Below are 27,330 nucleotides of genomic sequence, written 5' to 3'. Positions count from 1 at the left end.
TGATTCAAAGCAAACCACTGTTGCTAGTGTTTCATATGGAGGCTAACAAGGCTAATTAAAATATCAAAACTAGTCAGTGCTAATTATTCAGTTTCAAACCTGGTGTAAACTGAGTATTTAAGTCATTATGAGTCTTTAAACTGTCAAGTTTTATGAACATGTCTGTTAAACATTATGAAAATTACCCTCTAACGTCTAATTGAGCAAACTCCGTTTTCATATTAGCATATCAATGCTAACACTCAACAAAACATGAACAAATAAAAAAATAAATAATAAATCTTACATCTGCCATGCTGGAACTGCTTCACTTTGTGTCGGTGAGTCAGTCGATGTCCGAAGTGAATATTCCTAGGTTGAGCTCGTAGTTTTTCCACAGAAACAGCAAAATTGCAGGGAGTCAGGTTTTGAGTTAGTGATGCCAACAGTCGTTAAACAACTATGCGGACTAACAGTCAAAGTGAGCGTTAGCTCGCCTCACGAAAACGCGTAAGATTTCGATGACGTCACATTGATTATTTTTAAATGTGTTATTTTTTGTACACCTGGCAGTTATGTACTGCGGTCAAGTGAGCCGTCACTCGTTTTTAAGTGCGCCCTTGTAGTCGAACTTACGGTCGACTGAGAACGTCAGCGCTAGTTTCATACCGAGCAAAAAAAAGTTTTTCAAAATAAGACGTTACTAATAAAAGTGCAATCAATCGTGCTGATTTTAAGACATTGTCCAGAAGCTTTTGAACGAAATATTTTCCCTAATTTATTTAGATTTTTACTGTACAATAAAATAACTTTGGCCCATAAGTTCTGACAATGGTTGGTACAGTTGACTTCAGGAGCATGCTGACTACTCCCTCACTTATTATCAAACATTTTTACTGTATAATTTTTGAGAAATTAATCCTCAAAGTTGTCTCTCTTTAGGCCCAAAACTCAATTTTTACTTTTTCAACTTTTTTTTGCTCAAAGCTTAATTAACAGTTGATAACATCCCTGCAGCACCCGAAGGCAATACGATACAAGGTGATTAACGAGCACAGTGCCATGATGTGCTGCTGTTAACAGTTTTGACCTCTATTAAATCACTGGCTAATGACAACCAGCTGCTTCAGTGACCTCACACAACACTACACACATCAGACTGGTGCTGTATTCTGTTGTTGGACATGACAGATTATAGTGTCAGTCCTGAGTATTTACAACTCCTTCAACTTTTCTCCAAAAGTGCTACACTGTAAATACTGTTGTGTCCCATGTTTACATCAACTTTAGCCATAAATTATATTCCAGTATTTAAATATCATATAAATGTTATTATTTTATGTAAAATAATTCTTATCTTTCAGTCTTTTGAGGACATTTCTGTTGGGCGATGGCAGTGTTGGTCTCCAGAAGGTCAACATCATAGCTCAGGAGATGTGTGAGGACATCGGACATCCACATGTAGTAGGAAACTCACAGGTTTTCTTTATACATGATTTACACAAAACGTTTATCATAGTTTATTTCATGCAGACATTTCTAAATTAAGCTTGACTGCAGATACAGAGGCAAGAAGAAGTAAGGAAATCCTGTTTTCTGGATATATGCTCTATCCAAAAAAATATTCAGTCAAAAATTTGTAAATGATTCATTAAATTCATTAAAATGTTGTGATACATTTACATTGACAACCTATTCATCAAATATGGCACTAAAGTAAACTGCCGTGTCACTTTTGGACCATTAAACTGCTGCCACCTTGTGGTAAAAAGGTTGATTACTAATCATGTCATCATTCAGTCAGAAAAATAATAATTGCAACACTTTTTGCAAATGTTTTGACTTTAATTCAGTGACTCCATATTCTCTAAGGTCAGTGCTCTGTTGTTTACTTTGATTTTGTTTTTTTTTGTTTTTTTTGATATTATTAGTGAAATAATTGTGAAAATATTTCATATATCAGTTTTATTTTATTTTAAACGTTTAAACATGTTGTAAGTTTTTATAATTATTAGTAGGAAAGCAAAAAGAAAAAAAAAAGAAAAAATCTAAATTAAACGTGTGGTGCAGTGCTCTAAAGTGGCCAGTGGATGTCAGTCTGATGCTCTTTAGTAGGTGAACACACTGTGGATGAACTGATAAATAAATCAGAACAAACCTGTTGTATTTGTCTTGATCACGGCATTATTTAATCTTCTCTGAATCTTCAGGATGTGGACACAGACCAGCAACTGCATCCCACAGCCATTTGTGTTCATTTGTTCATCAACAGGAACAAATATGTTTACGTTTATGTTCTATGTGGCTGTATAAAAACCTGATATTAAATCACTCTTCTGTTTTATCACTGACACTTGTCTCAGTATCAGTCACACCATCTTGCCACTGCTCAAAGACTCTGCAGATTAGCTCATAGGATTGTTGCTTTTCCTCCTTTCATGGTAAGTAATAAAAAAAGATAAAACGATATTTCCCAAGTTTACCTGTTAATGGAGGATGTGAGAGAACATTCTCATGTTCAGCCAACTTTAAGTTTAATTACTCACTTATTCTTATAACCAGACCTGGTGTACATTATTAACAGCCATAACATACGATAAGACACAAACTAAGCGACTTTCAAGGTTCTTTCCTTAGATACCAACCACATTGCTTGGCAGAATCTGCGATGATGCCTTACTGTTCAGATGTCAGATGTCAGGCTTTGTCTCAGTTCTCCTCTGATCTAAGTTGTCTTCAATAAAACCTTTCTACTTAATTCATCACTGGCTCCAGAGGTTCCATCATTGATCATCTCACCTGATAATCAAATCTCTGTCACGGAGGATAAACACTGCATAACTGCTCCATTTTCTAACAGCAACATACTCATACTTGACACAGGTCCTGTCACACTATTAATGACAGTTAATACATAGAGAAATAAAATGAGAAGTCCTCCTGCTAACAGGGTTTATCTGGAAATGAGTTTGACTCTATGGTGGGCAGTAGCAAATACATTTATTTGTAAAAGCTGCACAGCATGAACCAGTGCTATATAGCACAACATGTGTTTCTTAAGTTTCTTCAGTAGATTAAATGAAGATGGGAATTTCTGCATTAAATTATCTAAAAAATGATAAGACTTATGTCATATTTTTTTAGTAGTGTGCTTAAATCTATACAAATCCTAATTTAACGAACTGTTTCACTTGTCATCTGCTTTGCAGAGCTGCTGCAGTGTTTTACAGAGGGTGTGCCTTTGAAAATCACCATAAATACAAAACCTTTAAACGCTCCATGTGCTCCTCTGTACTCAATAAAATGCCTGGACTCTTCAATGAGATGCCACAGATCCACTGGTCCTGCAAGTTTTTCACAATAAAAGCCTTGTTGAAGAAAATGAAAGGGAACAGGGAACAGAAACGCTCGAGTGCTTTGACCCTGAAAATGGGCACAGGACGTCTTGTTTTTGTCACACAATGTTTTTTTGTGTTAAGGCACTGATGGCTTGTCAGTGGAGCTGAGAGCCATTTCTGCAGCAGCGGTCACTGCTAAAGTGAGGTGTAATGAGAGCACAAGAGAGAGGATTGGTGTCAGATTTGTTAAAAGAAAAAAAAGTGTGGCGTAAAAGCTGGAATAAATAATGACTTTATTAAAAAACAGAGAGTATCAGTTATTTAATCAGGAAATTTACCCAAGCTCTTGATCCCACGTGACTCCCCTACGTCATCAAATTAGCTATTTTGTTATTGTTTTAGATTGAAATTACTTACTGTGTTTTTAAATTCACAGGAACTCATTTCTATGACCTAAAAGGTTCCTGCAGACCATTGTTCCCTTGCTTTTCCACTGCTCTCATAGACCAGAGGCAATAAGGCAAATTAGCATGATGACTGTGTAAAGAATGACAAAGCTGGAAATGCACAATATACTCTGTAGTTACTGTAACTGTTACTGTAGAGCCTGACAACACGTAGCAAATCAGCAGATACATGCAGTCATAAAGGTTTTATAGAGGTTATTCAGCAAGTGTCAAGGTCACATCCTGAAAAACCACTGTGCATCTTTCCTTCTTCTTCTTTTCATTTCATCATCTTGTTACATAAAAGAAAGAACCCCTGTAGGGACACGCAAGACAAAAAGTGCCTTATCGTCATTAGATTAGATTGTTATCTCGAGTCAGATCATTTTAGATAATGGCCTTGACATGACACAGACCTTCACACATCAGAAGCAGAAAGATACTTAAAAATTTACTGCAACCAGAATGACGGGCAAGTCAAATAAAGACTGATAAGGTTTTCTCTGATGATCTCCCGTACGTGTTCCACTATCCCCCTTCTCTTTGCACAGTTCTGCGTGACACATTCAGAAAGATTCATATCGAAAGACTCCAGGGTATGCAAATCACAGTGTGAAGCCTCATATTTACATTTTTATCATTTTAAAACATGAACAGCATAAAACTTCATTTAGTGTTTTAGCAGTAATATAATAAACAATAACCGTTAGATCTGTTTTTCACACATAAAGTAAAATGACATAAGAAAGAAAGATCGGTGGGGCCTTACATAAAAGACGCACTCCACAAAACAAGTAACAAGTAACAGAATAAAAAAAATGATAATAATAATACTAAGAGGTTTTAAAATGTTAGGGGGGTAAATGTTGGGTTTGGTGCATGTCAGAAAGCAGCTTTAAATTTATTTTGTACAGAGACAATAACAGAAATTTTGAGTTAACATCACTCCACAATATTTGATTAAAATATGACTATGAGATGTTTCTCATGAAGGAAGAGGGTGATTCATGGCCTGTCTAGTTTGATAATAATGTACCTGTGAATGAATACTAAAATATTGTCAAAAACTATGAGGTAAATCTGAATTGTCATAACAGATTTGGAGAATACTGATGTCAAAAATAGTTGACAATTGTAAAATAGAAAACAATACTTACTTTATATCGATAACATGGAACACAACTTGCATATATCACATGAAACGAGACAAAACAAAACATTAAAAATAAAACAAACAATGTCTTTTAAACATCAGCTAAGATAATAAAGGTGATTTAACAAAAACAAAATCCAAAAAAATAAGACAGGTCAAGTGCTGGTATGTCAGATTTCATTAGGCAACTAATTCCGGAGTGTTTGGGCCTTGTTGGCAAAAGCTTGATCAACTATATACTAATTGGGTTAGTGCATTTTATTTTACTGTTATTTGAATGAGATTATTAACAGTAGTTGGTTAATTGTTACATAACTAAATTATAGAAACATTGTACATTGTGGCACAATAGTTATATGAGCCTTATAAAAGAAGGAGGCTGCTGCTTGGGAAAGCCGCTTGTGACGGAGATGCATTAGAAAGCTCCGCTAGCAGTAGCATCAAGGCTGCAACCGCATTGTTCTCTGTCCGAGTTGTAGAGCCATGACTTGGCAAAGTACTTCAGCTAGCTTTCCTTTGACTTTTTCTCCTGTTAGTGACATTACGGCCTTATTTGGTGCATTCTCTGCTGGTGTAAGTCATAAATACACAGTTTGTGAGGTCCAGAGAAATGAGACACAGATGAATGGAATCAGTGTATCATGCCAGTGAATTAACTAATGGTTAATCATTAACAGTGAAATCAGTCGAGTCTGCCAGTGATATGATTTCGCGCTGTAGACACGTCTGGTTTTCAGTTCGGCTGTTGCTTCCATTTTACAGAAATCACTCAATTACTGTCTTATAGTTGGTGCATGGCTAGGGTGTGTGTGTGTGTGTGTGTACTGCCGTGAAGCAATATGTGTTTCTCGCAAGACAACACGTGATTGGCTGTACACGTTACAGCCAATCACCGGCAGCATTATCAGATCTTGATCACGTGATTAACTCTGTAGGTACCGAAACTTCGGACTGAAAAACAAGGCATATTTCGATACCGGGTACTATCGAAGCACTTTTGTCGGTACCATAAAAGAACCGAAGTTTGGTACCCAAGGCTTCACGAGACCTCCTGGTTCTGAAGAGTCCGAGACAGCAGCACTGATCTTGCAAGGCTTGTTTTCTGCTAACAGCTGGTAGGGGGAGTAGAGACGGACTCCAATGTCCCCACAACAGACCATTTAACCATCACATTGACTCAGAAACTATTAAATTAGTTCCGCAATTAGTCACTTGCATAGTTCCACAAGTGACTTGCTCCACAGAGCTCCCCCCAGCAAAAGTCAATAGATGCTATCACTAAGTAGCCATTGCTCCTAGAAAACTAAAACAAGCACGTTTGTTGAGTGTGGTGCAGTGTGCAGCACTGCTGATATTGACTCATGTCTAATTGTGTTTCCTGTTCAATTCCTATTAAGACATTTTAGGTTATTTGTGTTTTGAGACAATCCCACTAAGCTGATTACTTCCAGCCTACAGTAGTTACATCAGCACTGATATTTATCTCTCCTCTAAGAATCTAACCTTTGACATAGACATTTTGACATGTGCTGTGCTATTGTTAGAAGGCCAGGGGGCAGGGGGCAACAAACAACACTAATGATGGCTCCTTTACAGCAATGACGGGGTTATTGGTCTTACGGTCTGTGTCAAGTGATTGCTTGTCCCTTCAAACATGTGAACTCACTTTAACAGCATGGGAAGTACTTTGCATTCAGACCCGAAAGTACTGTAAACACTGTTGCGAGGCACATGCAAGTTACATTAATACATAATGAAAAGAATCATGTCTGACTGACCTGTACCCACCCTTGCTTCAAATCAGCCAACGAGAACTTCAAGCCCAACTGCCGAAACTGAAAAGAACAGGTGAACTGGTGAACTGCTGTGCATGCATGTTCACCAGTTCACAACACTGCAGGCAAAGGGCTATCAGCTTGGTCGCCTGGGCTCTTTTAATGGCTGCCCTGTTTGGTCCTCAAGCCAAAGATATTCAATTTACTGTCACAGAGGAACAAAGAAACCAGAAAACATCACATTTAACTGTGATCTATATGGGCAGGTGATTGTGCCTCTGATGTGCATTGTACCCTCCTTTCGGAATCAGCGTTATGCTGTGATCACTGTTTGGCGTGGCTGTGACCATACTCCCTTATTGTAAGATAGGTTATGCTTGTAGGATTGTTGTGTCCGGTTGTGAAGTTGCGACGAGTGGTAGTGGCGTTACACTTGCTTCCACTCTATTGTCTTGTCCGCTGTGTTTTCTTTGCAGAGCTGAAGTGTGCTCCCTCCACTGTGGGTAAACACATCGGTGTCAGAAGGTAAGCTGGCTACACTATGCTCTGGCCGCTGGTCGATCTTGTTGGGCCACTGACTGAATGGCTTTTTGGTCTCTAGTTGCTGTGGACAGCAATTGAGCCGTGCTCTCTCTCGCTGTGGGGCAGATAGCGGCTGGTCCCCTGGTGGTGGGGTCCGTCATTGGTCCCTCGACTGTACAGCACTTGGGTGTCATTCGGATGGTGGACGATAATCACTGTGGTGTACATTAAGACCCTTTTTCTTCTCAGATTTTCTCCAGCCGCACTAGGCCCCCAGCCCTGGCCCGGGCTTTGTGTTTTGCTAAGCTGAGCTTTGCGGGCAGGTAGAGTAGTGTGAGTAAATACAGTGTCACCAACTAATATTATTATCTATGGGTATTTTTAATAATTGTGAATAAAATATTTGCTTATTTTTGGAATCACATCTCAAGTGCTTTTTGGATCTGTGTCCTTAGTCTAGGGTGAGCCCTAACATGGGCTAAATTACTGATTTTATTTAGTTATTTCCTCGGGGTGAAATTCCCGGAAGTGACGTTGTCAGTCCACTCTCACCTACCACCATTCCACCACATAAGGTCACTCCATGGTAAACCGGGAATTTGTCGTTGACCAGTTTATTACCATTCCAGATGATGTTCAGCTGTCGTTGGGCCTGATGGTTGTTCAGCTGGAATGCGCAGACTTGAATCTTGTCAGGGTTTGCATTTTGGAAGTTGGTTTCATAAAGACTATTCAGGGAAGCCATAAGTCTAAGTCTAAGCCGTAAGCAAATACACACCACAATAAAGTGACTTGTGTCCTGTATCCTCCCTGCCATTCTTGTTTAACAGCACGACAGTGACTCGGTAGTTAGTCAAGTCAAGTGAGTCCTGAACTAATTATTTCTGTTTCCTGTCCTGCTGACTGAGCTCATGCAGCTACCTGCCATGTGGCGAAGGAAGGTACTGCATGAAAATGAACGAACCACTCACTGAGACGACTCATTACTCCCAAGTCATATAAAAGATTAGTTCATATTGAATTAATAATAGCATAGCATTTTGTTACTTTATTATAGATTTGTTTGGACATAGTGTGGCTGTCACACATTATTGTGGCCAAATGAATACTAAGGGATGCAGACAGGATTCCGTTGTTCTTTTGTTTGCTTGCTTGCTTTTGGAAAATAAACCCACACAAAACCTAGGCTAACCTGCATTGGCTATTATGTTTTTGTCACCTGCGCAAAATTCACACCCACAGTGCAATAGTTGCTTTTTTTTATTGAATTTAGTTTGACTTTGATTTGGATTTCATGTGACCTGGTAAACAAAAGCCTGTTTTACAAACAGCTTTACAAATATGTAGTTGAGGCTCAAACATGTATTTAAGGCTCAATATGAAGTACTGCTCCTGATATTACTACTAAAACTCATCATGAATGTCAGAATGTCAACATGTTGAGGGTCTCTGTGGCTGCTGTGTGATCCCATTGAAAGGTGGTCTCTAGTTAAGCTTGTGTAACCTGTAGAGTGTAACACTGACTTGCAAGTTTTGTGTCCACGGCAACTCAATGCTAAGGTTTAAGAATGTGACAACAAATTTGACAACAAAATGCTACTAGGGGCTTTATAGCACTCCAGGGGAGATACAGTGTAATGTATATGCAACTGCATAGTGGCAAAAGTGAGCTGGGGTTTTTTTTTATTATTTTTTTTAAATTAAGAATGAATCATTCCTTTGGTTAGTGTTTGTTGGTTGTTCTTTAACTTTAAAGTTAAACATTACACATGTCAGATGGAGACAGTCATGAAGGTAACTCTGCAGTTGGATCCTGTGAAGGTAAGAACAGCCCTGTTTTATAATATCTTTATTGAACAGTGTACATTTCATAGAGAATATAGTAATAATAAATTAAAAGTTTAGTGTAGTTTGTAAATCTTGAACTCTTTGAATTTTGCTCCGAAGTAAGCAGCATCAGTAAAACCTGGACATGCACATGTGCAACACGTTGACATAAAGTGCACAAAAATATATGACATTGGTATATTTTTTTTAACTTTCACTACATTAGAGTTGATTTGAAGATGTTTGACATGAATGTTAGTGTAGGTCACATGAAGACCCTTTCTAATGTATTTTAAAAAACAACAACAACAGAAAACAGTAATTGTGACAGTCTAAAAAGTTGTGTACTATGTTTGTGTATTTGGACACTGTAGTTGTGTTTTTTTTCACCAAATTGAACTTAAACGGACTGAAGTTAACAGCTAGTTACCATTCATTCTGAGCTGAATTGAGATATGGACTCACCAACCTGCCCACCACTTTTCAGTTGCACTTATAAATATAAGACAATGCATTTACATTTATAAATTCTGTATGGAAATAAATATTTCAGGCTAAAGAGGACACATTGTGTAACAAAGAGATAGAGAGACCAAACAACCCAGTGTGTTTTAATGTATTTTTACAGTGTTATGAGGACCATCCCCATGAGGGAAATTCAGATGTTACAGAAGTATGAAAAACAAACTTATATATGATGATAATAATAAAATAATATATATAATATAAACTATAATAATATAGTACATTTAAACTAGAGCAGCCTTTCTCAAAGTGTGGTTCCCGGACCACTGGTGGTCTGTGAGCGACCCCTAGTGGTCCGAGAGGTTACAAGCAAGTAACATATCATGTTTTAAAATCTAAAGTGTGAGAGTTTTAATTTCAGTGTTTCAGTGCCACTGCTCTGAGGGTGTGAGGTTAATATAATTATATTTGTGTATCCCAACCATACGGAAGTGCATTGCATTCATTTAAAAAAACAAATTACCCCGTTTTTCGGAGTAATAATTTTTCTGAATTATCGAGAACTCTCGTGAGAACCTCCAACCCGCAAGTGACTCCCATAGACATAGTGACTCCTGCCCGCATATACATGCCCCATCAACTATCTACCGTACCGGGTCAATTAAGGTAAAGCATGTGATTAGTTAGACACAGGCTATGATATTAGTTATGTTTTAGACTGTATCCTTCAATTGTAAGCCTATCGCTCAATGTAGCAGGTACGGAATAGAAAGGAATGACAGTTATGAAAGCGCCTGAAAGTGTGGTTCGGTCAAGCCACCAGGTCCCCATCCTTGTTATGCTGGACTCTGAACGACAGTTTGTGGTCGAGGTGGACGCCTCCGATGTGGGAGTCGGGGCCGTCTTGTCCCAGACGGCTGCTTCCGATCAGAAGCTTCATCCCTGTGCCTTCTTCTCCAGACGTCTGACCCCAGCTGGGAGGAATTACGGAAACAGGGAGCTTTTAGCTGTCAAGTTGGCCTTGGAGGAGTGGCGACACTGGTTTGAAGGGACCAAGCTGCCGTTCTTGGTGTGGACTGACCATAAAAACCTCGCCACCCATGGATCCAACGGACCAGGGAGGTTGTTCAGCGCCGGAGATAGAGACGGTCCTCTGCTGCATGACGTCCCAACACCCGTCGTCCTGGTCCAAACAACTCCTGTGGGTCGAGTATGCCCACAACACCTTAAAGGCGACATAGAATGCTTGTATCACACATATATGTTAGTTATGGAGGTCTACTTACATATATTAACTTGTTTTCATAATTAAAAACCTTCTAAACGCTGCAAACGAGCCGATCAAAATATCTCCTCACTGACGCTCTCGTCAGCCGCGCTGTTTCAGACCAAAACCACACCCCCAGAACGTGGACTGTGTTGTGATTGGCCAGCCAACGAGAGCTTTCCCACTGTCCTGTGATTGGCCAGGTACCTGGAAGTGACGTAATAGATAGGCCAGCTCTCAGATACACAGCTCCCCCTCTGGCACGGTGGATGCTCTGCATCTCAGCAGCTACAACAAGAGTAGTTCTTCTTCTTCTGCGGTTGAATGTACGCAACCGGATGTGCCCGGACTAGTGCCCGCACCGGGAGGCGTTACGGTGGTGAGAGGAGAGGTGAGGATTTCTGATGACGACATCAAACTACGGAAGTGCCGATCCGCTTGGCAGAGCCCAGGAAAACAATACAACACTATTTTCTCAGCAGTGGCTGAACTGTTTGTTCTGAAACTTAAGGGTTTCATAAACGAGGTAATGACGCAGATACACACACAAACGCAGCGTTAATTGGAGCTTCCGGTCTATGTGGGCTTTAACCAGCTTTGCAACGGGCCTCTCCCCCTTCCAATGTGCCTACGGCTTCCATCCACCCCTGTTCCCAGCCCTGGACAGAGAGAGTGTTTGTCCATCTGACGAGCGGTTCCATTCCTTGATGACACTTCACCCTGAAATATTATATTATACTATCTCCCAGTGTCTTAAACCCAGATCAAAGTAAAACTTGATTAAATTAAACAAGCCGTCCATGTTGTTATAAATCGAACTCTCAATAAAGGAATGAATGCGTTTATTGTTTTAAATATGCTCTAAACTCAGAAAAAACATTATTCAGTAAATCAGATAAAAAATTACTCTGAAAAACCAACCGCCTCCTCCTGTCGTCAGAGCTGTGGGGACGGGAAAAATGACTCTGAGAAACAGAAAAAAATAAATTACTAAGAAAAACAAACCAATTTCTTTTTTTCAAGTGAATGCAATGCGCTTCTGTTACAATCAGACACTCTGGATACTGGATAATTAGAAGTCAGTATCACCCAAATAAAAACTATAATTTTTTGGTCCACCTTTCAATTTATTAAGTTATTATGTTCCTGTTGGGCAATGCCTTGGTTTTGATATAATGGAAGCACATTTTTATCTATATACACGTGAGCCGTGGAGGAACAAAAACCTACAACTGCTGTTTATTTTTGCATATAAACGTTTTACTTTATTCTTTTTTTGTGTATGTGCCTTGGACAGGGGTTTGGGTCGGGATAGTTTATCCATATGGACTACTATAGGAACATGGTGACACGAGATGGTCACCTTTGTTAAGCATGCCCTCAGCTAAAATACATAAATGCTCGGAAAACCAATTCATTTTTTTTAATTATTTTTAAGTAATTACTCGTATAAAGACATGTTTATGGGTAGTATATATTTCATTTCTGTCAATAAAACTGTTTCACTGGACCTTTAAAGCACCATAATGTTGACACAACCATGTTAGTAATGTTTTGTTTTAATATCAAAGTAAAACGTTTTTGAACAACTGTTCAATTGAATTATAAAAATTATAGGATTCGGTTTTCCATAGTTTTACTGTGACATTAAATCCTTTTTTTATGGCGACATAAAACTTTTATCATCTACTTATTACATCCATCCTGTGATTTAATGTTTAAAAAATGCTAAAGGCCGAAGGGTGTCATTTTTACAGGCTGAGTGAATACAATGAATACTTTGTGCATACAGGGAGTGTCCTGCAAGCATCTTCACTCCTCACTGTCATTGTAGGATGATGATGCTGTATAGTATAGCTGCCCAATAAAGTTTTAAGAGGACAAAGAGCAATAAAGGTTGGAGCAATGGTGCAATCGTATTTCACGTTTCAGAATGATTCTCTTTTTATATGCATGTGTTGCTGAACACTGACCCCATAAACCATTAAGTATTGGTTAATTTTTGATCTATTTTTTCACCTTTTCCCTGCTGATTTGAAATGAGTGTGGCATAAAGAGCGGTGATCACTGTCATCTTCCTCGATACGGGACAAGGAGGACGTGGAGCAGTGTCCTGGAATCAGAGGAACTTTTCTTCTCCAATCTCAAATTTGGAGACATTGATTATCTGTGTCTTCTGCCATCACAGTGTCCACAATGTCCGCCACTGTGCCACCTGTCTGTGGCTCCTCTGCCGCTGTCTGTTCAGGCACAAGCTGCCTTGTGCCTCCCAGTAACTTTAATGAAATGCTGAGCCTGGTGTTGAGCGTGGTGCTCACTGTGATGCTGGCTTTGGTTATGTTCTCCATGGGCTGCACTGTGGATGCTAAAAAGCTGTTGGGACACATCAAGAGACCCTGGGGCATCATAATTGGTTTCCTCTGCCAGTTCGGCATCATGCCTTTCACAGCATTTGCCTTGGCGTTGGCCTTTGATGTGCTGCCCGTGCAGGCTGTCGCCATCATCATCATGGGCTGCTGTCCTGGAGGCTCCGGGTCCAACATTATCTGCTACTGGCTGGATGGAGACATGGACCTTAGGTAAGAAACCAGGCAGGTTTGTTGGTTTCAGTATCATGTTAGTGAATGATGTGTGGCTTGAAAACCTTTTCCAATGGAAATTCTAGATCATTTTCTTGTTATAATCTGACATGACACAAACTGATTCAAGATATGAATTTGAAAACATTTAGTTGTTTTGAGTAGAACATACAGAACGACATAAAACAGACAACCAGGGATATACCAGGTTGAAAGAGCAATAAGAGGCTTCTCGGTGGACAGCTATTAATAATAATATCCAAAGAAATTATGAACAATAGCAGATTTCAAATTAGCAGCAACGCTAAATTTAAATCTGCATTAATGGCAGAATTTGACTAGGGCTGTCAATCAATGATACAAAGCTTGTAATAATTGATGTAAAAAAAGAAAAACAAGAAGCATATTTAAATGTGTAATAGCATCTTAAAGTCTAAAAATAAAATATCTCCTGTGAACTACAGATGGAGCTTCTGCTCTTACATGCTACACATCATCATTACTATATTACACTATAAATCATGAAAACCCATTCATCCCATTCATTTCCAAAGGGAGATTTTTTTGGGAAGTCACCAAATACATTTGGACAAAACTTTTCTAGCTTTATATTAGTACTATAAATAACATGTATAAAGTGAAGATGTAGATGATTTATTAAACATATGCATCTTGTTGAATTGTCTTTTTCTATTCCAAATATCAGTATGCGTTAAAGAAATGGATGTAAAAAAAAATAAATGAATCAGAAATGTTACATTATGTGCAAATCTGCCCTGTCTCAATTCATATTGTGAATTGGGTTGCAATGATTTGTCATCTTTAAAAAAGTGGGTGAATGTGTATTTATGCAGCACAAACTTATTTGATAGCTGCTTTGCACAACCAAGAAAATTTGGAGAGATGAATATTTAACACGGATGAAATAATTGTTAATTTACTGTATACAATGCAAATAAATGTGTGCCCATCTGTGTAAAATGAATGAAAACAAATGAATAATGCATAAAATCATGGGTTTGAAACAAATGGATGGATAAAACAAATCAAAGTGAACATGCTAGTCTCAACTGATGTTTTCAGACAGTGGAAGTGGAAAGAGAGTTGTACTCAGAGGCTGAAGTTGCAATATCCAGTCCACAACTAATTCTAAGTCCTTAGGCCTCAAGTTAAAAAAATAAAGACAATGGTAAGACAGAAGTGTGTTTTTACAACTTTTCTACAGTCTTTCAGTGCACAATGTGCAATATAACATAATTTGTGAATCAAGTATTCACTTGCTAGTCAGTGAACCTAGCCATAATGGTAACAATAACCAGTGAATAACACGATTTTTAAAAATTTGTGGAGCCTGAACACACTTGGTTTTCCTGTCATTCCTTGTTTTAACTTTCAAATTTTGATGGACGTTGATGGTTTGGGGATTTGGGAGAAATATAAATGCAATTATATAATCTTTTTAAATCAAGCTTTGGTTCAGTATTGACCGTGAGTTGAAAGGCACCATAACAAGTTCGGACTACGTAAGCAATCATTCTCAGACATGGCCTCCCTCTTATATTTAATATACATATACTGCAAACATTATGGTGCTAAATAATTTGTTTGACCTCCACGATGCCATGTCCTTTCCTCCTCAGTATCAGCATGACTGCCTGTTCCTCCATCTTAGCCTTGGGGATGATGCCTCTCTGTCTGCTGATTTACACCACCACCTGGGTTGATTCTGGCAGCATCAAGATCCCATTTGACAGTATTGGTAATTACAACAATTTCTCATAGTTAATCACCAGCCCATATATGTGTTACAATTGTAAGACAACCATATGATGTGACATGTTATTTCATTGAGTTTTTTTGTTTGTTTGTTTTATACACGACATAGAGTAAAAAGTGTTATTGTTTGATAATCATAAAACTGGATTGTGAGGATTGAAATTTTGAAAATGAAATGAAATTGTGTCTCGGCAGCTATCACTCTCGTGGGTCTTCTTGTTCCTATTGCCTTGGGGATGTATTTTAAAACCAGGTGGCCCCGCATAGCAAAGAAGATCCTCAAGGTAAGAATACTTACTTTTATATACACTGACATGGCCCTTTCCTAATGAAAAAAGTGTGCATGGTTATCAGAATTAGAATGGTTTATTAATACCGTACGGAAATTGGGTGCGCTACATTTGCTCCTTCAGAGTTAAAATAACACTCAGGAGGAAAATAAGGAATACGATTAAGAAAATACAATAGTAGCAGCAGATTAAATATATGTATACCTTAACATGAAATATAAACATGACAAAATAATGATATGCCGTCTGGACACAGGTGGGGTCCATTGCAGGCTTTGCTCTCATACTCATCATCGCTGTGGTTGGAGGAATCCTGTACCAGTCCTCCTGGATTATTGCTCCTGCTCTATGGATTATCGGCACAATCTACCCTTTTATTGGTTTCAGCCTGGGGTTCCTCCTGGCACGCTTTACGGGTCAACCCTGGCACAGGTAGGTTCTTATAACAACTTATAACAAAAATAACTTAAGTAAAAAACATGTCATCCATATTGAGGCTCATCTCAAAAAAATTGTTCAGTTTATGAGGTTAAATAGTATAAAACTCATTGATCCAGAAAGCTTTGAGAAGCACAGGAGTTTGGTCTTTTTTGCTTGTATATACATTTCAACTTGCCTTGTCTATTTGCATGTAACTTGGACTTGGATAATTGCTATTTGAACATTTGAATGCTATTAACTCAGTGCATGAGAGCTAGTGAAAGTAATGCAGGGTTCACAGCGTGGTGAGCAAAGAGCGGCAGAACAATATGCATTCAAAGATCCTGGTTCATTTCTTGTCCTCTGCCGTTTCTACAGCGTGTTGGGCTCAGAGGAGCTATGTCAACGTACAGTGCATTCAAGAACTTCAATTCAATTTCATCACCTCTGGAGTGTACTGACCAAAATGCTTGCTGCTGCTGCCACTTTGTGACAATAGATGCACCACAAATTAGTCAGTAGAGTAGAACAATGTTTTGTATCTGTTTTAATATAATTGAGAATAGTCACATTGACTTTTTATAATCAAATTAATAATCAAATACTTCGTCCACCCCTAATGTGTATATATATATACATATACATATATATATGTATACAGTATAAACATATGTTTAATAAGTTTAATCTTAGCACAGTAAATACCCATTGTACAAAAATGATGCTGCAATGGAGTTGAATCTTAATTTTAGTCAGCTTTTCTACATACCCTGGTTTGCATGAAGTTTCTCCCACTTCATGGTCGCTGCCATCATTGCGGTCATCAGCAACAAGTCTCCTGGGATGTTTGATGACAATCCAAACACAATAAAACTGCGGGGTTCACCCTGGACAGTTCGCCAGTCCAATACTCTCCAAAATGTCTAAATGTTTCCACTGTTGTTCTCCTTCCCCTTCACATATCGCTCAGTCGTGATGTGATCAGCTATTTATCTCAGCTGCAAATACTTTCAGTTGAGCTCAGTGAACATGAGGAAGCCACAAGCAAAATGTGTTGTTCATACAATACATATAGATAAAAGTAATTTTAGTGTATTTCACTTTTTTTTTTGCACACTATGTACAAAGTTTTTGACAGTTCCTTGCTTTTTTTTCAGATGTCGAACCATTGCACTGGAGACAGGTTTCCAGAACTCCCAGTTGTGCAGCACCATCATCCAGTTATCCTTCAGCTCATCTGAACTGGAAGTCATGTTTTCTTTCCCCCTCATCTACAGCATCTTTCAGCTGGTGGCGGCAGTCTCGTCTGTTGGAAGTAAGTCTGGATGCACTTCAATATCCCATAAAACAATTTCAGTCTTCACATGTTGTCTAAAAATATGGCTTCACGATGCACAGGAGCCACAGTTGACTCAACTCCTCCTCAAACAGGGTGTTAATATAAAAACTCTCAGCATCTTTAACTTCACCCGTGAGTCACTGCACCGGCTCCTTCACGACTTTGTCTTTGCTTTGCGAGCTAGCTGAGACGTCTTTGTCCCGCAAATGTGTCTCACCTGGATGTAGAAACACACAGAAAAGCTCTGACGCTATCTAAAATTCCTAAAGATGAGGAGGTAGAGAAGAACAGAAAAAGGAGCAAACTGCTGTGAGGCTGCAGATGCTGCTGATAAAGAGGAAGAGGGAGAGAGAGGGTGGAGGACTGCTGCTAAACTAGCTCTGTTTATGTGCAGTGTGTCGCTCGACGACCACCAAAAATACATTTTATGTATGCATTTAGGTTAATTTTCAATAGAGTCAATAGTCCATCTTTAAAATGTGGGCCCCCATATAGAAGGTTTGGGAGACACTGATGGAGACAATGGCAGCAACTGTAGTTTCATAATGAACCAAAACAGACATTCTCATAATAACGCTGCACTGTATGTACAGCAAAACTGTTTGCCTAGAGTTAGCTCAGCGGTATTTAGGGCTGTAACAATTTATTAATTAATAATCAATTACTATTTTAATCTTAAACTATTTTAATAAAGGATTTATCAGTTTGACTGTTTTTTTTTTAATAATTAAAACAAGCTCTCGGATTTTTCAGCTGCTTTAATGTGAATATTTTCAGGGGTTTTTTTCAGTAAATCATTAACATTGATTCATTTAGGTTTGTTAACAAATCAGAAATTTAAGAACATCATAAATTGGATATTTAGGAAACACTGATATAATAAATACATATATATAAAATACATAAATAATTGTCAGATTAATCTATTACAAAAACAACTGTTATTTGCAACCCTAATTAAGTTATTAGCTTGTTTTCTAACTAAAAGGAGCAGGACAAATGCAAAATTACTGCCAAAAACGCAATGCAGTGATATTGCTATTCACACCTGTGGTCAATTTAGAGTGTCCAATTAATCTTATCCCAATCTTCATGCCTGTTTACTGTTTGCAGTAGGTGGAGAAAATTAAGTAAATTTAATATATAGTCCAATTTTCAAATTTTTGTCCAATTTATTGCCATGATGATATGACTTTCTATAAATACAAGAACTACTTACATAGAGTATGTGGTGTTCCTGCTTCTGGTTCTCTGCGAAGAGTAGACGCAGACAATTAGTACCTAGTCCATTTTTAAGGATGACTAGATCTTCAATATTATTTATTTAAGTGTTATTTAGGTTTATGTTTTGTACTGTTTGTTTTTTTTATCTGATCCAGTGATTTTAACAAGTGTGATATTGAGTGTATTATCAGCTCAACTACCAAGAAATCTAATCACATAGATGAAGAACATTATTAATGTATTCAGTCAGAGGAACCGTCCTCCTAAAGGAATTTGAATGTTGAAGTCTTGTGTGAAAGAACCAGCATAGGTAAGAAAAGCTCATTTTAGTTGGATTTGGAGCAAGGGTACCATAGCAACAGGTCTGTACATGCCTCACAGACGTGGTAACCATAGTATTTTTTACAAGCTTGGTTATAGAGTGCAGAGTCAGTACATTGTGCGGAGTCTCAAAGTGCTACAGAGATAGCGATTTATTGTTGCCCCCTGAGCCTATAGCGGTGTAGGTTTTAGTTTAGGTTGTTATTGGAGCTTTGGTAAGCCTGTGGTTAATATACGGTAGCAGTTTTCTGGCTGCCTAGATTGTCCACACACATAACACAATTCATGTGTGTTCAAGTCTTGTAGTTATTTCACTATTCAGTTATGAGCTAGTAGCCTCAGTGACCGTGGTCTACATATATATATATATCTGCACTGAAGTTGAGACATTTTCCTGAAATTGTGTGAAAATGCAGATATTGCAAAAGTTGCTTTGGGCATTTTCCAAGACTTCTGCCAGTGCTAGTATTCAAGTGTCCTGTCTCCTGCAGCTGCCGTTATCACATTTGAAATTGTGTCTGTATGTGGTGATGCTGCAGAACATTTGCACATTTAGTAATAATGAGAACTTGTGTGAATATCAGACTTTGTGATGTACAGTACCTTCAACAAACAAACTAGCAATGCTTCAGTGTCCAGACCAGTGTGACAAATAAAGAGAGTCTGAGTTTAGAGGAAAAATGTTACTAGCAGAGTTCAAGGACCATGAGTTTAATGACAAGAAAGTATGTGATAAGAAGCTGTATAAGTATTATTCTTAGCAATTAACCTTAACTACTAGTGTGTTTATAGGCTACAATCAGCACGTTTTAGCATTTGTTGCATTCCAAAAGTTGGTTTAGGGTATATTGAATAGTAAAGGTATACTTGCTTGTATATGAACATATTTTTAATGACATTTCATTTTTATGTTATTGTATGTGATTAAGGCTACTACTAAAATAGACGGACAGTCTCAGAGCTCTCATTAAAAGCCAGTAGGTATGACGGTGAAATTAAGAGAAAACAATAATACAGTGTGAGTGTTCTTAAAATGGATTTGTTTTATTGATCCTTGAAAAAAAATCAAATACGAAAAAAGTCAAATCATTTGAAAAATCAAGATCATTGAAAACATTTTAAATACTTTGCAAACCCAGTAGGATTGCAATTCAGTAAATTCAGTAGAATTGCATTTAAACGTTCACTCCAGTTTCATACAGAAATAGAGCAGTTTAAGCTCACTATGGTTCATTGGACAGATTTTCCATGCAGCTGTTTTTTATTTTTGTGAATAATTAATAATTATATTTACAAATAAACACTCAAAAGTATCCTTAGATAAATCCTGTAATGAGTTGACGATATATGTGATTTTTTTGTTAAGTTGACTTACCAGTAATCCATGTGTTTCCCTCTACAGGCTACCGGCTATATAAACGGTTCTGCAGCCGTGGTTTAGCAGATGCAGACAGTGAGGATCCACCATTGGAAGCTGATGATGCAGATCCAACCAAAGAGAAGGAGTATGCTTTGGAAAATGGCGGCTTTGAGTTTGATGGGAATGACAACAGCAAGGAGAAGGGTAAGGGCAACACCAGGCTGTGACAGTGACACCTCTGCAGATCACAGTCTTTGGACTGTCAGTATGAACACACGCGGAGCCTCAGCACGACTGAAGACAGCTGTCCACATCAGCTGTGAACACACACTGCACCCTGCAGGCGAGAGGTGTGCAAACTTTATTCGGAGTCAGAAAGCGTGTTAGGCCCTGTGCTGATTTGATTAAAACACTTTCAATCTGACCTTTTCATGCCATGTAAGTGGATTAGCCATATGTCAATATATACTATACTATACAGATATTTGCTATGTTTTGCACTGAATGCAATATAAATATCAATATATTATGTTTATGAAACTGTTATAATTAAGGTGATGCATTTCAAAACGTCAGACAATACAAAGTGTGTAGCATGGTTTTATGTTTAAAAGTTGTACATTTTGTTATTATCCTCTGTTCTCATGTGGCAGATATATTCAGCCATCAGTTATTATAGACCAACTCCTGTTAAGTTTTTTTGAAACATGATTATATTAAGTACTTATACATAGTCAGCATCTTATATCCACCCCTACGACATTCTGCTCACTCCCTTTACCCAAACTGAGAGTCTAAGAACAGAAGTGTCAGATACAGACTGTCAAGCCAACAGGGGCAAAATGTGAATTGGGAATTTGGACCACATTTATATAACTGATAAAATGATGTGGGCAGAGGCAGAGTCAGGCACACAGTACACAATCTTTGCTTGTTTATCTTTATCATCTAATTTGCGTCACTTTGTTAACTCTCCTGAACCAAAGTCTTTAGAAAATGATCTGCAAATTTACAGCACAGCTCATAGGAGCTGATCCATTGCTGCCTCAATGTGTTATTTTGCAATCCACAACCATTTTAAGTCAATACTAACAATGTCAGGTAGGAGGAGTAGGCGGAGACGAGAGTCAGGGGTGTTGTGAAATGGAAGGTCTACAAGATATCTCCTTTGTGGTGAGACCTGCTATGACATATGGCTTAGAGAGAGTAGCGCTGTCTAAAAGACAGGAGGCAGAGCTGAAGATGCTGAGGTGTTCTTTGGGATTGACCAGGATGGACAGGATTAGAAATTGGACCATATTTGTGGGACAGCTCGGTTTGGAGGAAGGATAGTGATTTTATTGACAACAGATGTTGAAAATGGAGCTGCAGAGCAGGAGGGAAAGAGGAAGACTGCAGAGAAGGTTCATTGATGTTATGAAGGAAGACATGAGGACAGTTGTGAGAAAGAAGTGAGAGGACAAGATGGAGGCTGGGTGCACTTATGCTGTGTTTCCATTATGGTACGGTTCTGTTTGGTACGGCATGGTATAGTTTGGCATGGTAAAGACCTGGTTCTGGTTTAACTGAATAGTACCTTTACTTGGTAGCCAGGGTGTGGGCTGTGCCTGATGGCTGTGTAGTGTGATGTCTTACCTACCAATGACAGTGTAGGAGCCATGAAGGTGCTTATTATGATGAAATAAGTAATATATAATTTAATGGTTTTATTTTTTATAATTTGGGTTATTTGGGTTTTATATTTTGTTACTTTTTGTTGTTAGTTTGATATCACAGTAATCGGGGACGGTAACATCTAGTTAGTATAATCACAGGTGCACTGGCACGGGCGGAAGTAACTAAGAGAAAGAGGGTGAGTTACTGGGAGGCTGTATTTCTTGTTGACCGCTGTTTTTGCTTTTGATCGCTGTGATTGCTTTTCTTCATACTCTCTTCTACATTATGATTAAGTTGTCCTACTTCTTCAATAAACCTGGTAAACGCATTCTTGGATCTCAGCGGATATTTTATTTAGTACAGCGTGTCGGACAATCAGCTAACACCCTACGCCGACATCCAGCAGCTCTTTTTTCCTGCTCGGTATGTGGCTGTTTGTCTAGTCATGTCAATTTATATTTATTTTAAATATATATACTGTATATATAACATTTTTTATAGCATTAATATAGCCCAACATCACAAACGGTTTGCGTTGAAGGGCTTTACAGTCTGTACAGCAAGTGATACCTACTGTCTTTCAATGCTCCCTCTCCCAGGATCCCATGGGAAGGGTGCCAAGTAATAGAACAGTTATTTTGGTACTATTCCTCATGGAAACGCAAAAAGTACCATACTGTACTAAACTGAACCGGAAACATGATAAGATGCTGACTACGTGTTTTTAGCTTTTTTTTCTGTACCTCATAATAATAACATTATTACATTACATTACACTAAATTAAATTAAAATAAACTCTTCCATGGAAGAGGACAGGGTTTAGCACACCTGAAGAAACCATGGTATTACATATCTGTCCAAAATGATATCTGTCCTGTATATTTGTTCTTCATATTCACATTTCAAATAATTTATTTGCTCATTAACTTATGTATTTTTTATAAATGAATGGCCTATTATATCATAAGTAATTGCAATTAAGAAAATTTACTGTCACAGTCTATTTAAAGGTTTTCTTCTTTTCATGGATGTATGGTAGAAAAAATATTTCTACAAAACCTCTCTGTGTTTCTATTTTTGTTTTATTGTGTATTCCAACACTGTTTATGTCGTCTATTATATTGTATTAATTAACATTTTGGTACACATACTAGTATCAGTGAAATAAACATGTTATTTGTAACCATGCCTTTGTTTTCTTTGTTTTTATTGTAAAGGTAATCGTTTTATTGTCATACTTCAACTGACACTGATCCTTGTTACATCACAATGATAAAAAGAAATTGGCACATGTAAATCTTTGTCCCTCGACTTAATGTGGTAAAATTTTAACATTTACAGACCATTCAGTACAAGGTCAGGTACATAATGCTTCCTCTCGTAAACTGGTCACATCTTTTAATGCACTATACAGTTGCAGTTGTTCAAAGTCCAAACTGCAGCAGCAGAGGCACATTTTTAGTCACAAAGCTCAGCAGCAAGTGTGGGTGGTCTGGTGAGATACCTCACTCATACCTTTCAAAGAACTGGGGTTAATTTCTTAACCCTTAAGTTCTTATTCAACTTTAGTTTCGATATCTCACTATGGGATACAGAGACTCTCGTATTGCCAGACAAGCTTATCTCGAAGACCCGTTACCATTCTATGACCAGTTAAATAGACAGCACACGCACCCAAGGCCGTATGTGAGGTCTAATTAGTAAAACCTGGTGAAAGTGTGCGGTGTTGCCCAGCTGGCAGCCACACAAATCTCTTCAACAGACACACCGTGAAACGGCACCCAAGACGTGGCCATACCACGTGTGGAATGAGCACGTACACCCACAGGAGGATGCTGCCCCTTGCTGTTATATGTCATAGTAATAGCACCCTTGATCCAGTGCGACAGACGTTGCTTCGTCAGGGGTTTCACCAAATGCGACGTAGCCCAAGAAACAAACAGCTGTTCCAATTTCCTGAACCCAGCTGTACGTGCGTAATTCCCGCACCGGGCAGAGCATATTAAGCCGTTTATGCTCCTCCGTCGAAAAGGGCGGAGGATATAAGGCTGACAGTTCAATAGGGCGGTACGCCATAGAGGTGTTGAAAACCTTGGGTACAAACGCCGGGTTAGGTTTCAGTAAAACCTTTAAATCCACATTTAAAAACCGCGTACACCCCGGGTTCACCGACAGCGCATGAATGTCACTGACTCGCTAAGCAGATGCCAGTGCGAGCAATAAAGCCGTTTTAAAGGAGAGCATCTTGAGCTCTACCTGTTGCAGCGGCTCGAAAGGTGGTAGAGACAAAGCATCAAGCACCATTGGTAAATCCCACGGAACCGCCAGACTCCTCGATACAGGACGAAGGCGCCGTGCTCCCTTCATGAACTGGCAAACGAGAGGATGTTGACCTGCCGTTTTGTCCCCAAAGCCCACGTGACAAGCCGAAATAGTGGCTAAATACACCTTAACAGTGGAGAAAGCCAGTCCTTTATCCATTAGACTCGTCAATGTCAAAATAACAGGAATAGAACTCTGGAAAGCTATGACACCTGTTTTTACACACCACTCCTCAAACACACGCCATTTGCCATCATATGCACAACGTGTAGAGGATGGCCTGGCACTCTGAATAGTTTCAATGACATTTTGTGGCAGCCCGAACGTGGTCACGTTCAGCCTTTCATGGGCCAGGCCCATAGAGCCCTGCGCTCTGGATGAGGATGAAAAATCTCTCTGCACGCCTGTGACAGGAGGTCCCTGCGGAGAGGCCATGGTTGGTCGCATAGCAACAGATATATCTCCGCTAGCCAGTGTTTCGTTGGCCAGCGGGGAGCTATCAGAATCAGAGAAAGACCCCTCTCCCTCACCTTGGCAAGAGTAGGAATGATCAGCTCTAATGGGGGAAACGTGTACAGGAGGACGTGTGGCCCCTCGTGTGCCAAAGCATCCAGCCCCATCGGTGCGTCCTGGTCGGTCAGGGAATAAAACAGAGGACACTGTGTGTTCTCCTCTGACGCAAAGAGGTCCACCTCTGCCCGACCGCATCTTTCCCAAATGTGAGCCACCCCTTCGCTGTGGAGTTTCCACTCCTTGTAGCGGGGACTGCCCCTGGACAGTAAATCCGCACCCCGGTTCAGGATGCCGGGCACGTGTGTGGCTTTCAGCGATAACAGGCGAGAGCTGCTCCATACGATCAGTCTGTGTGCCAACGTGTGCAGATGACGTGAGCGTAAACCCCCTTGTTTGTTGATATACGCCACCAATGTGGTGTTGTCTGTCCTGAGGAGAACATGTCGCCCTCTCAGATAGGGCAGGAAATGTTTCAGCGCCAGTATGATGGCCTGGAGTTCCAGACAATTTATGTGCACCATACGCATCTGTGAGCTCCAAACTCCATTCACTTTCCTGCCTTCGTGCGTGGCACCCCAGCCCGCCTAAGAGGCATGTGTCCTCGCCAGGACCGTTCCCATGGCAAGGCCTGAGTTCAGAAACGCCATGTACACCAGGTATTCGTTAACAGATGCCTCGAAAGGCAAATCTGAGATACTTCCTGTGCGGTGGGTAAATAGGGATGTGAAAATACGCGTCCTTTAGATGGATGGATATGAACCAAACGCTCGGACACACAAAACGTATCAGAGCTGCGTGTGTTAACATCCTGAACGTGTGCTGTCTCATGTACTTGTTCAGTGTTCGCAGATGAACACCCTGAACCTGTGACTGCACTTCCCGTGTGAAACGGGGTGGGGTGCATGCAAACTGGAGCCTGGAGGCTTGGTTCGTAAGTGGGCCCAACTGTGGCCTGCCTGCAGTACCGGGCTGAGAGGGAATGATGGGCTGTGTGGCCACCACGCATATTACACTCATCACAGCAGGCGGCTATCCTGCTAGTGAAGCAATGGCTCCCTCTAGCGTGCTCATGTGCAACTGCACAGGCTGGCTGGACTGTAGTCCCCAGTTTGTTTTTTATCAACATTTGTGGCTGCGCCCTTGGCACATGGCCTGGATGCATGCCTGCAAACATTTTAATTGAACATTTCGGTGGAGGGGAAAAACACTGGTGTGTGCATGATCGACGATGCTGTGGCCCCTCTGTGCAGGTCTGACTTTTTCCCTCTTCGCTTGGACGTGAACGGTGAGCGCTGACATGGCCTGTGCACGCCTCTTGTAGGGCCTGGAACATGCCCTTGTGAACTTGGTGAACAGAACATCTTTCAGGGGGGAAAGAGCAGGTGTCTGGCTGCACCTGACTTCCCTGGTGACAGCGCTCTTCTTCTTCGAGCCCACAGTGCCCGAGGAGCCGGCTTGGTCTCCCGATGTCAGTACCTGTATTATGCAGGTGAAGGAGAGAGACATGAAGACAAAGCTGTCGCTTTTCCCATAACAGGTTGTCTCTCTTTATTAAACATCAACTCTAACATCACAAAAGCACAATGTGTATCTTTTTATCACATCTCAGTGTTATGTTGTTCACTTTCACATTTCCACAAACCAATCAAATCAATACTCCAGTCTCAGCAATACATTGTCTCATATTCTTGCTCTAATCAACACATACTCTCTAAAGTTTATATTCATAAACAGTTCTGTAAATATATTACATTTTTTCCACAGTCTAAACTGGTTCAATCACTATTCCAGGTAGTGTCATTTCACCGTGTAAATCCTCAATATATATACAAATATATATACCTACCCTGCTCCCATAACAGGGCACTGAAATTAATAGATAAAACAAAGTGCTTGTGCTATCTCTCAAAAACCAAATCTACCTGGCAACAGGCGCTCAACAAAATACATTTTTTTTTGTAATCTTTCAGATTACACTCATAATAATACATTTTCACAATAAATAGAGACTTGTACACAACTCGAACTTTAATTGCACTTATTACCTCTCCAAATAGTGCAACTGCGGCTGCGTGCAGCACAAAATGGCGTCTTCGCAGGGAAACTTTCCTATAGAGCTCGCCAACGTGATGTAATGACGCAATGCATTCTGGGTATAGAAGGCTTCTTTGCCCAGACATATATCATAACATATATCTTCGGTGGGAGCGGTGCATAAAGTTATTGTTGTATAGCATACTTTGTCTGCGGTATACTAAGAGATGGCGAGGAGCTGCTGCGTAGTAAATTGTCATAGTCATGTTCACGACCACCACAAACGAAAAGAACAAAGGAATAGGCTTCTATCGTTTACATAAAAATAAAATAGAATTGTGGTTACCCTATTTTAGGTGTGCACACCCTTGAGCTCTGGTGGCTTTCCCTAACCTCGGCCGGCCGGCAGGGGTTGTGGCAGAAGCTTAGGGATGCGAAATTCCGGGCGAGCCACAGCTTGGTCAAACGTGTGCCAGGGTGCAGGAGGGGGGGTGGTTGCACTGGGGAGACACAGCTGAAGTGCTTCACCTTCCCTTTTCTTCTCCTCGCAGCGTTTCTGCATTGTGGCCACCGCCAGGCCGAATAAGCCTTTCGGGTCCACAGGAACGTCAAGGAGGTGTGTTTTCTCCTGGGCGACCATAAGAGCCATAGCTCTCCCGGAGGCTTGGACAGCACATCGGTGTAGACGGAGGCAGAGGTCCGTTACCACACACAGCTTGTCCG

The 27,330-nt window shown here is 39.8% G+C and overlaps 1 protein-coding gene and 1 pseudogene across 1 annotated transcript; one reads left to right on the top strand and one right to left on the bottom strand.

Moving 5' to 3' along the window:
* Positions 1-10,280: 10,280 nt before the first annotated feature.
* slc10a2 (solute carrier family 10 member 2) lies at positions 10,281-20,502 on the top strand. The gene is made up of 7 exons (XM_058622449.1): positions 10,281-10,710; positions 12,961-13,351; positions 14,992-15,110; positions 15,323-15,411; positions 15,674-15,849; positions 16,995-17,152; positions 20,124-20,502. The coding sequence occupies exons 1-7, from the start codon at positions 10,281-10,283 to the stop codon at positions 20,306-20,308; spliced, it is 1,548 nt and encodes a 515-aa protein (XP_058478432.1). The 3' UTR covers positions 20,309-20,502.
* A 2,879-nt stretch (positions 20,503-23,381) lies between these two features.
* LOC131453202 (uncharacterized) lies at positions 23,382-27,256 on the bottom strand (annotated as a pseudogene).
* Between the last annotated feature and the right edge of the window lie 74 nt (positions 27,257-27,330).

The sequence above is a fragment of the Solea solea genome, chromosome 2 (assembly GCF_958295425.1).
Source record: "Solea solea chromosome 2, fSolSol10.1, whole genome shotgun sequence".
In the NCBI taxonomy this organism is placed as follows: domain Eukaryota; kingdom Metazoa; phylum Chordata; class Actinopteri; order Pleuronectiformes; family Soleidae; genus Solea; species Solea solea.
This window is presented reverse-complemented; position numbering and strand designations above follow the sequence as displayed.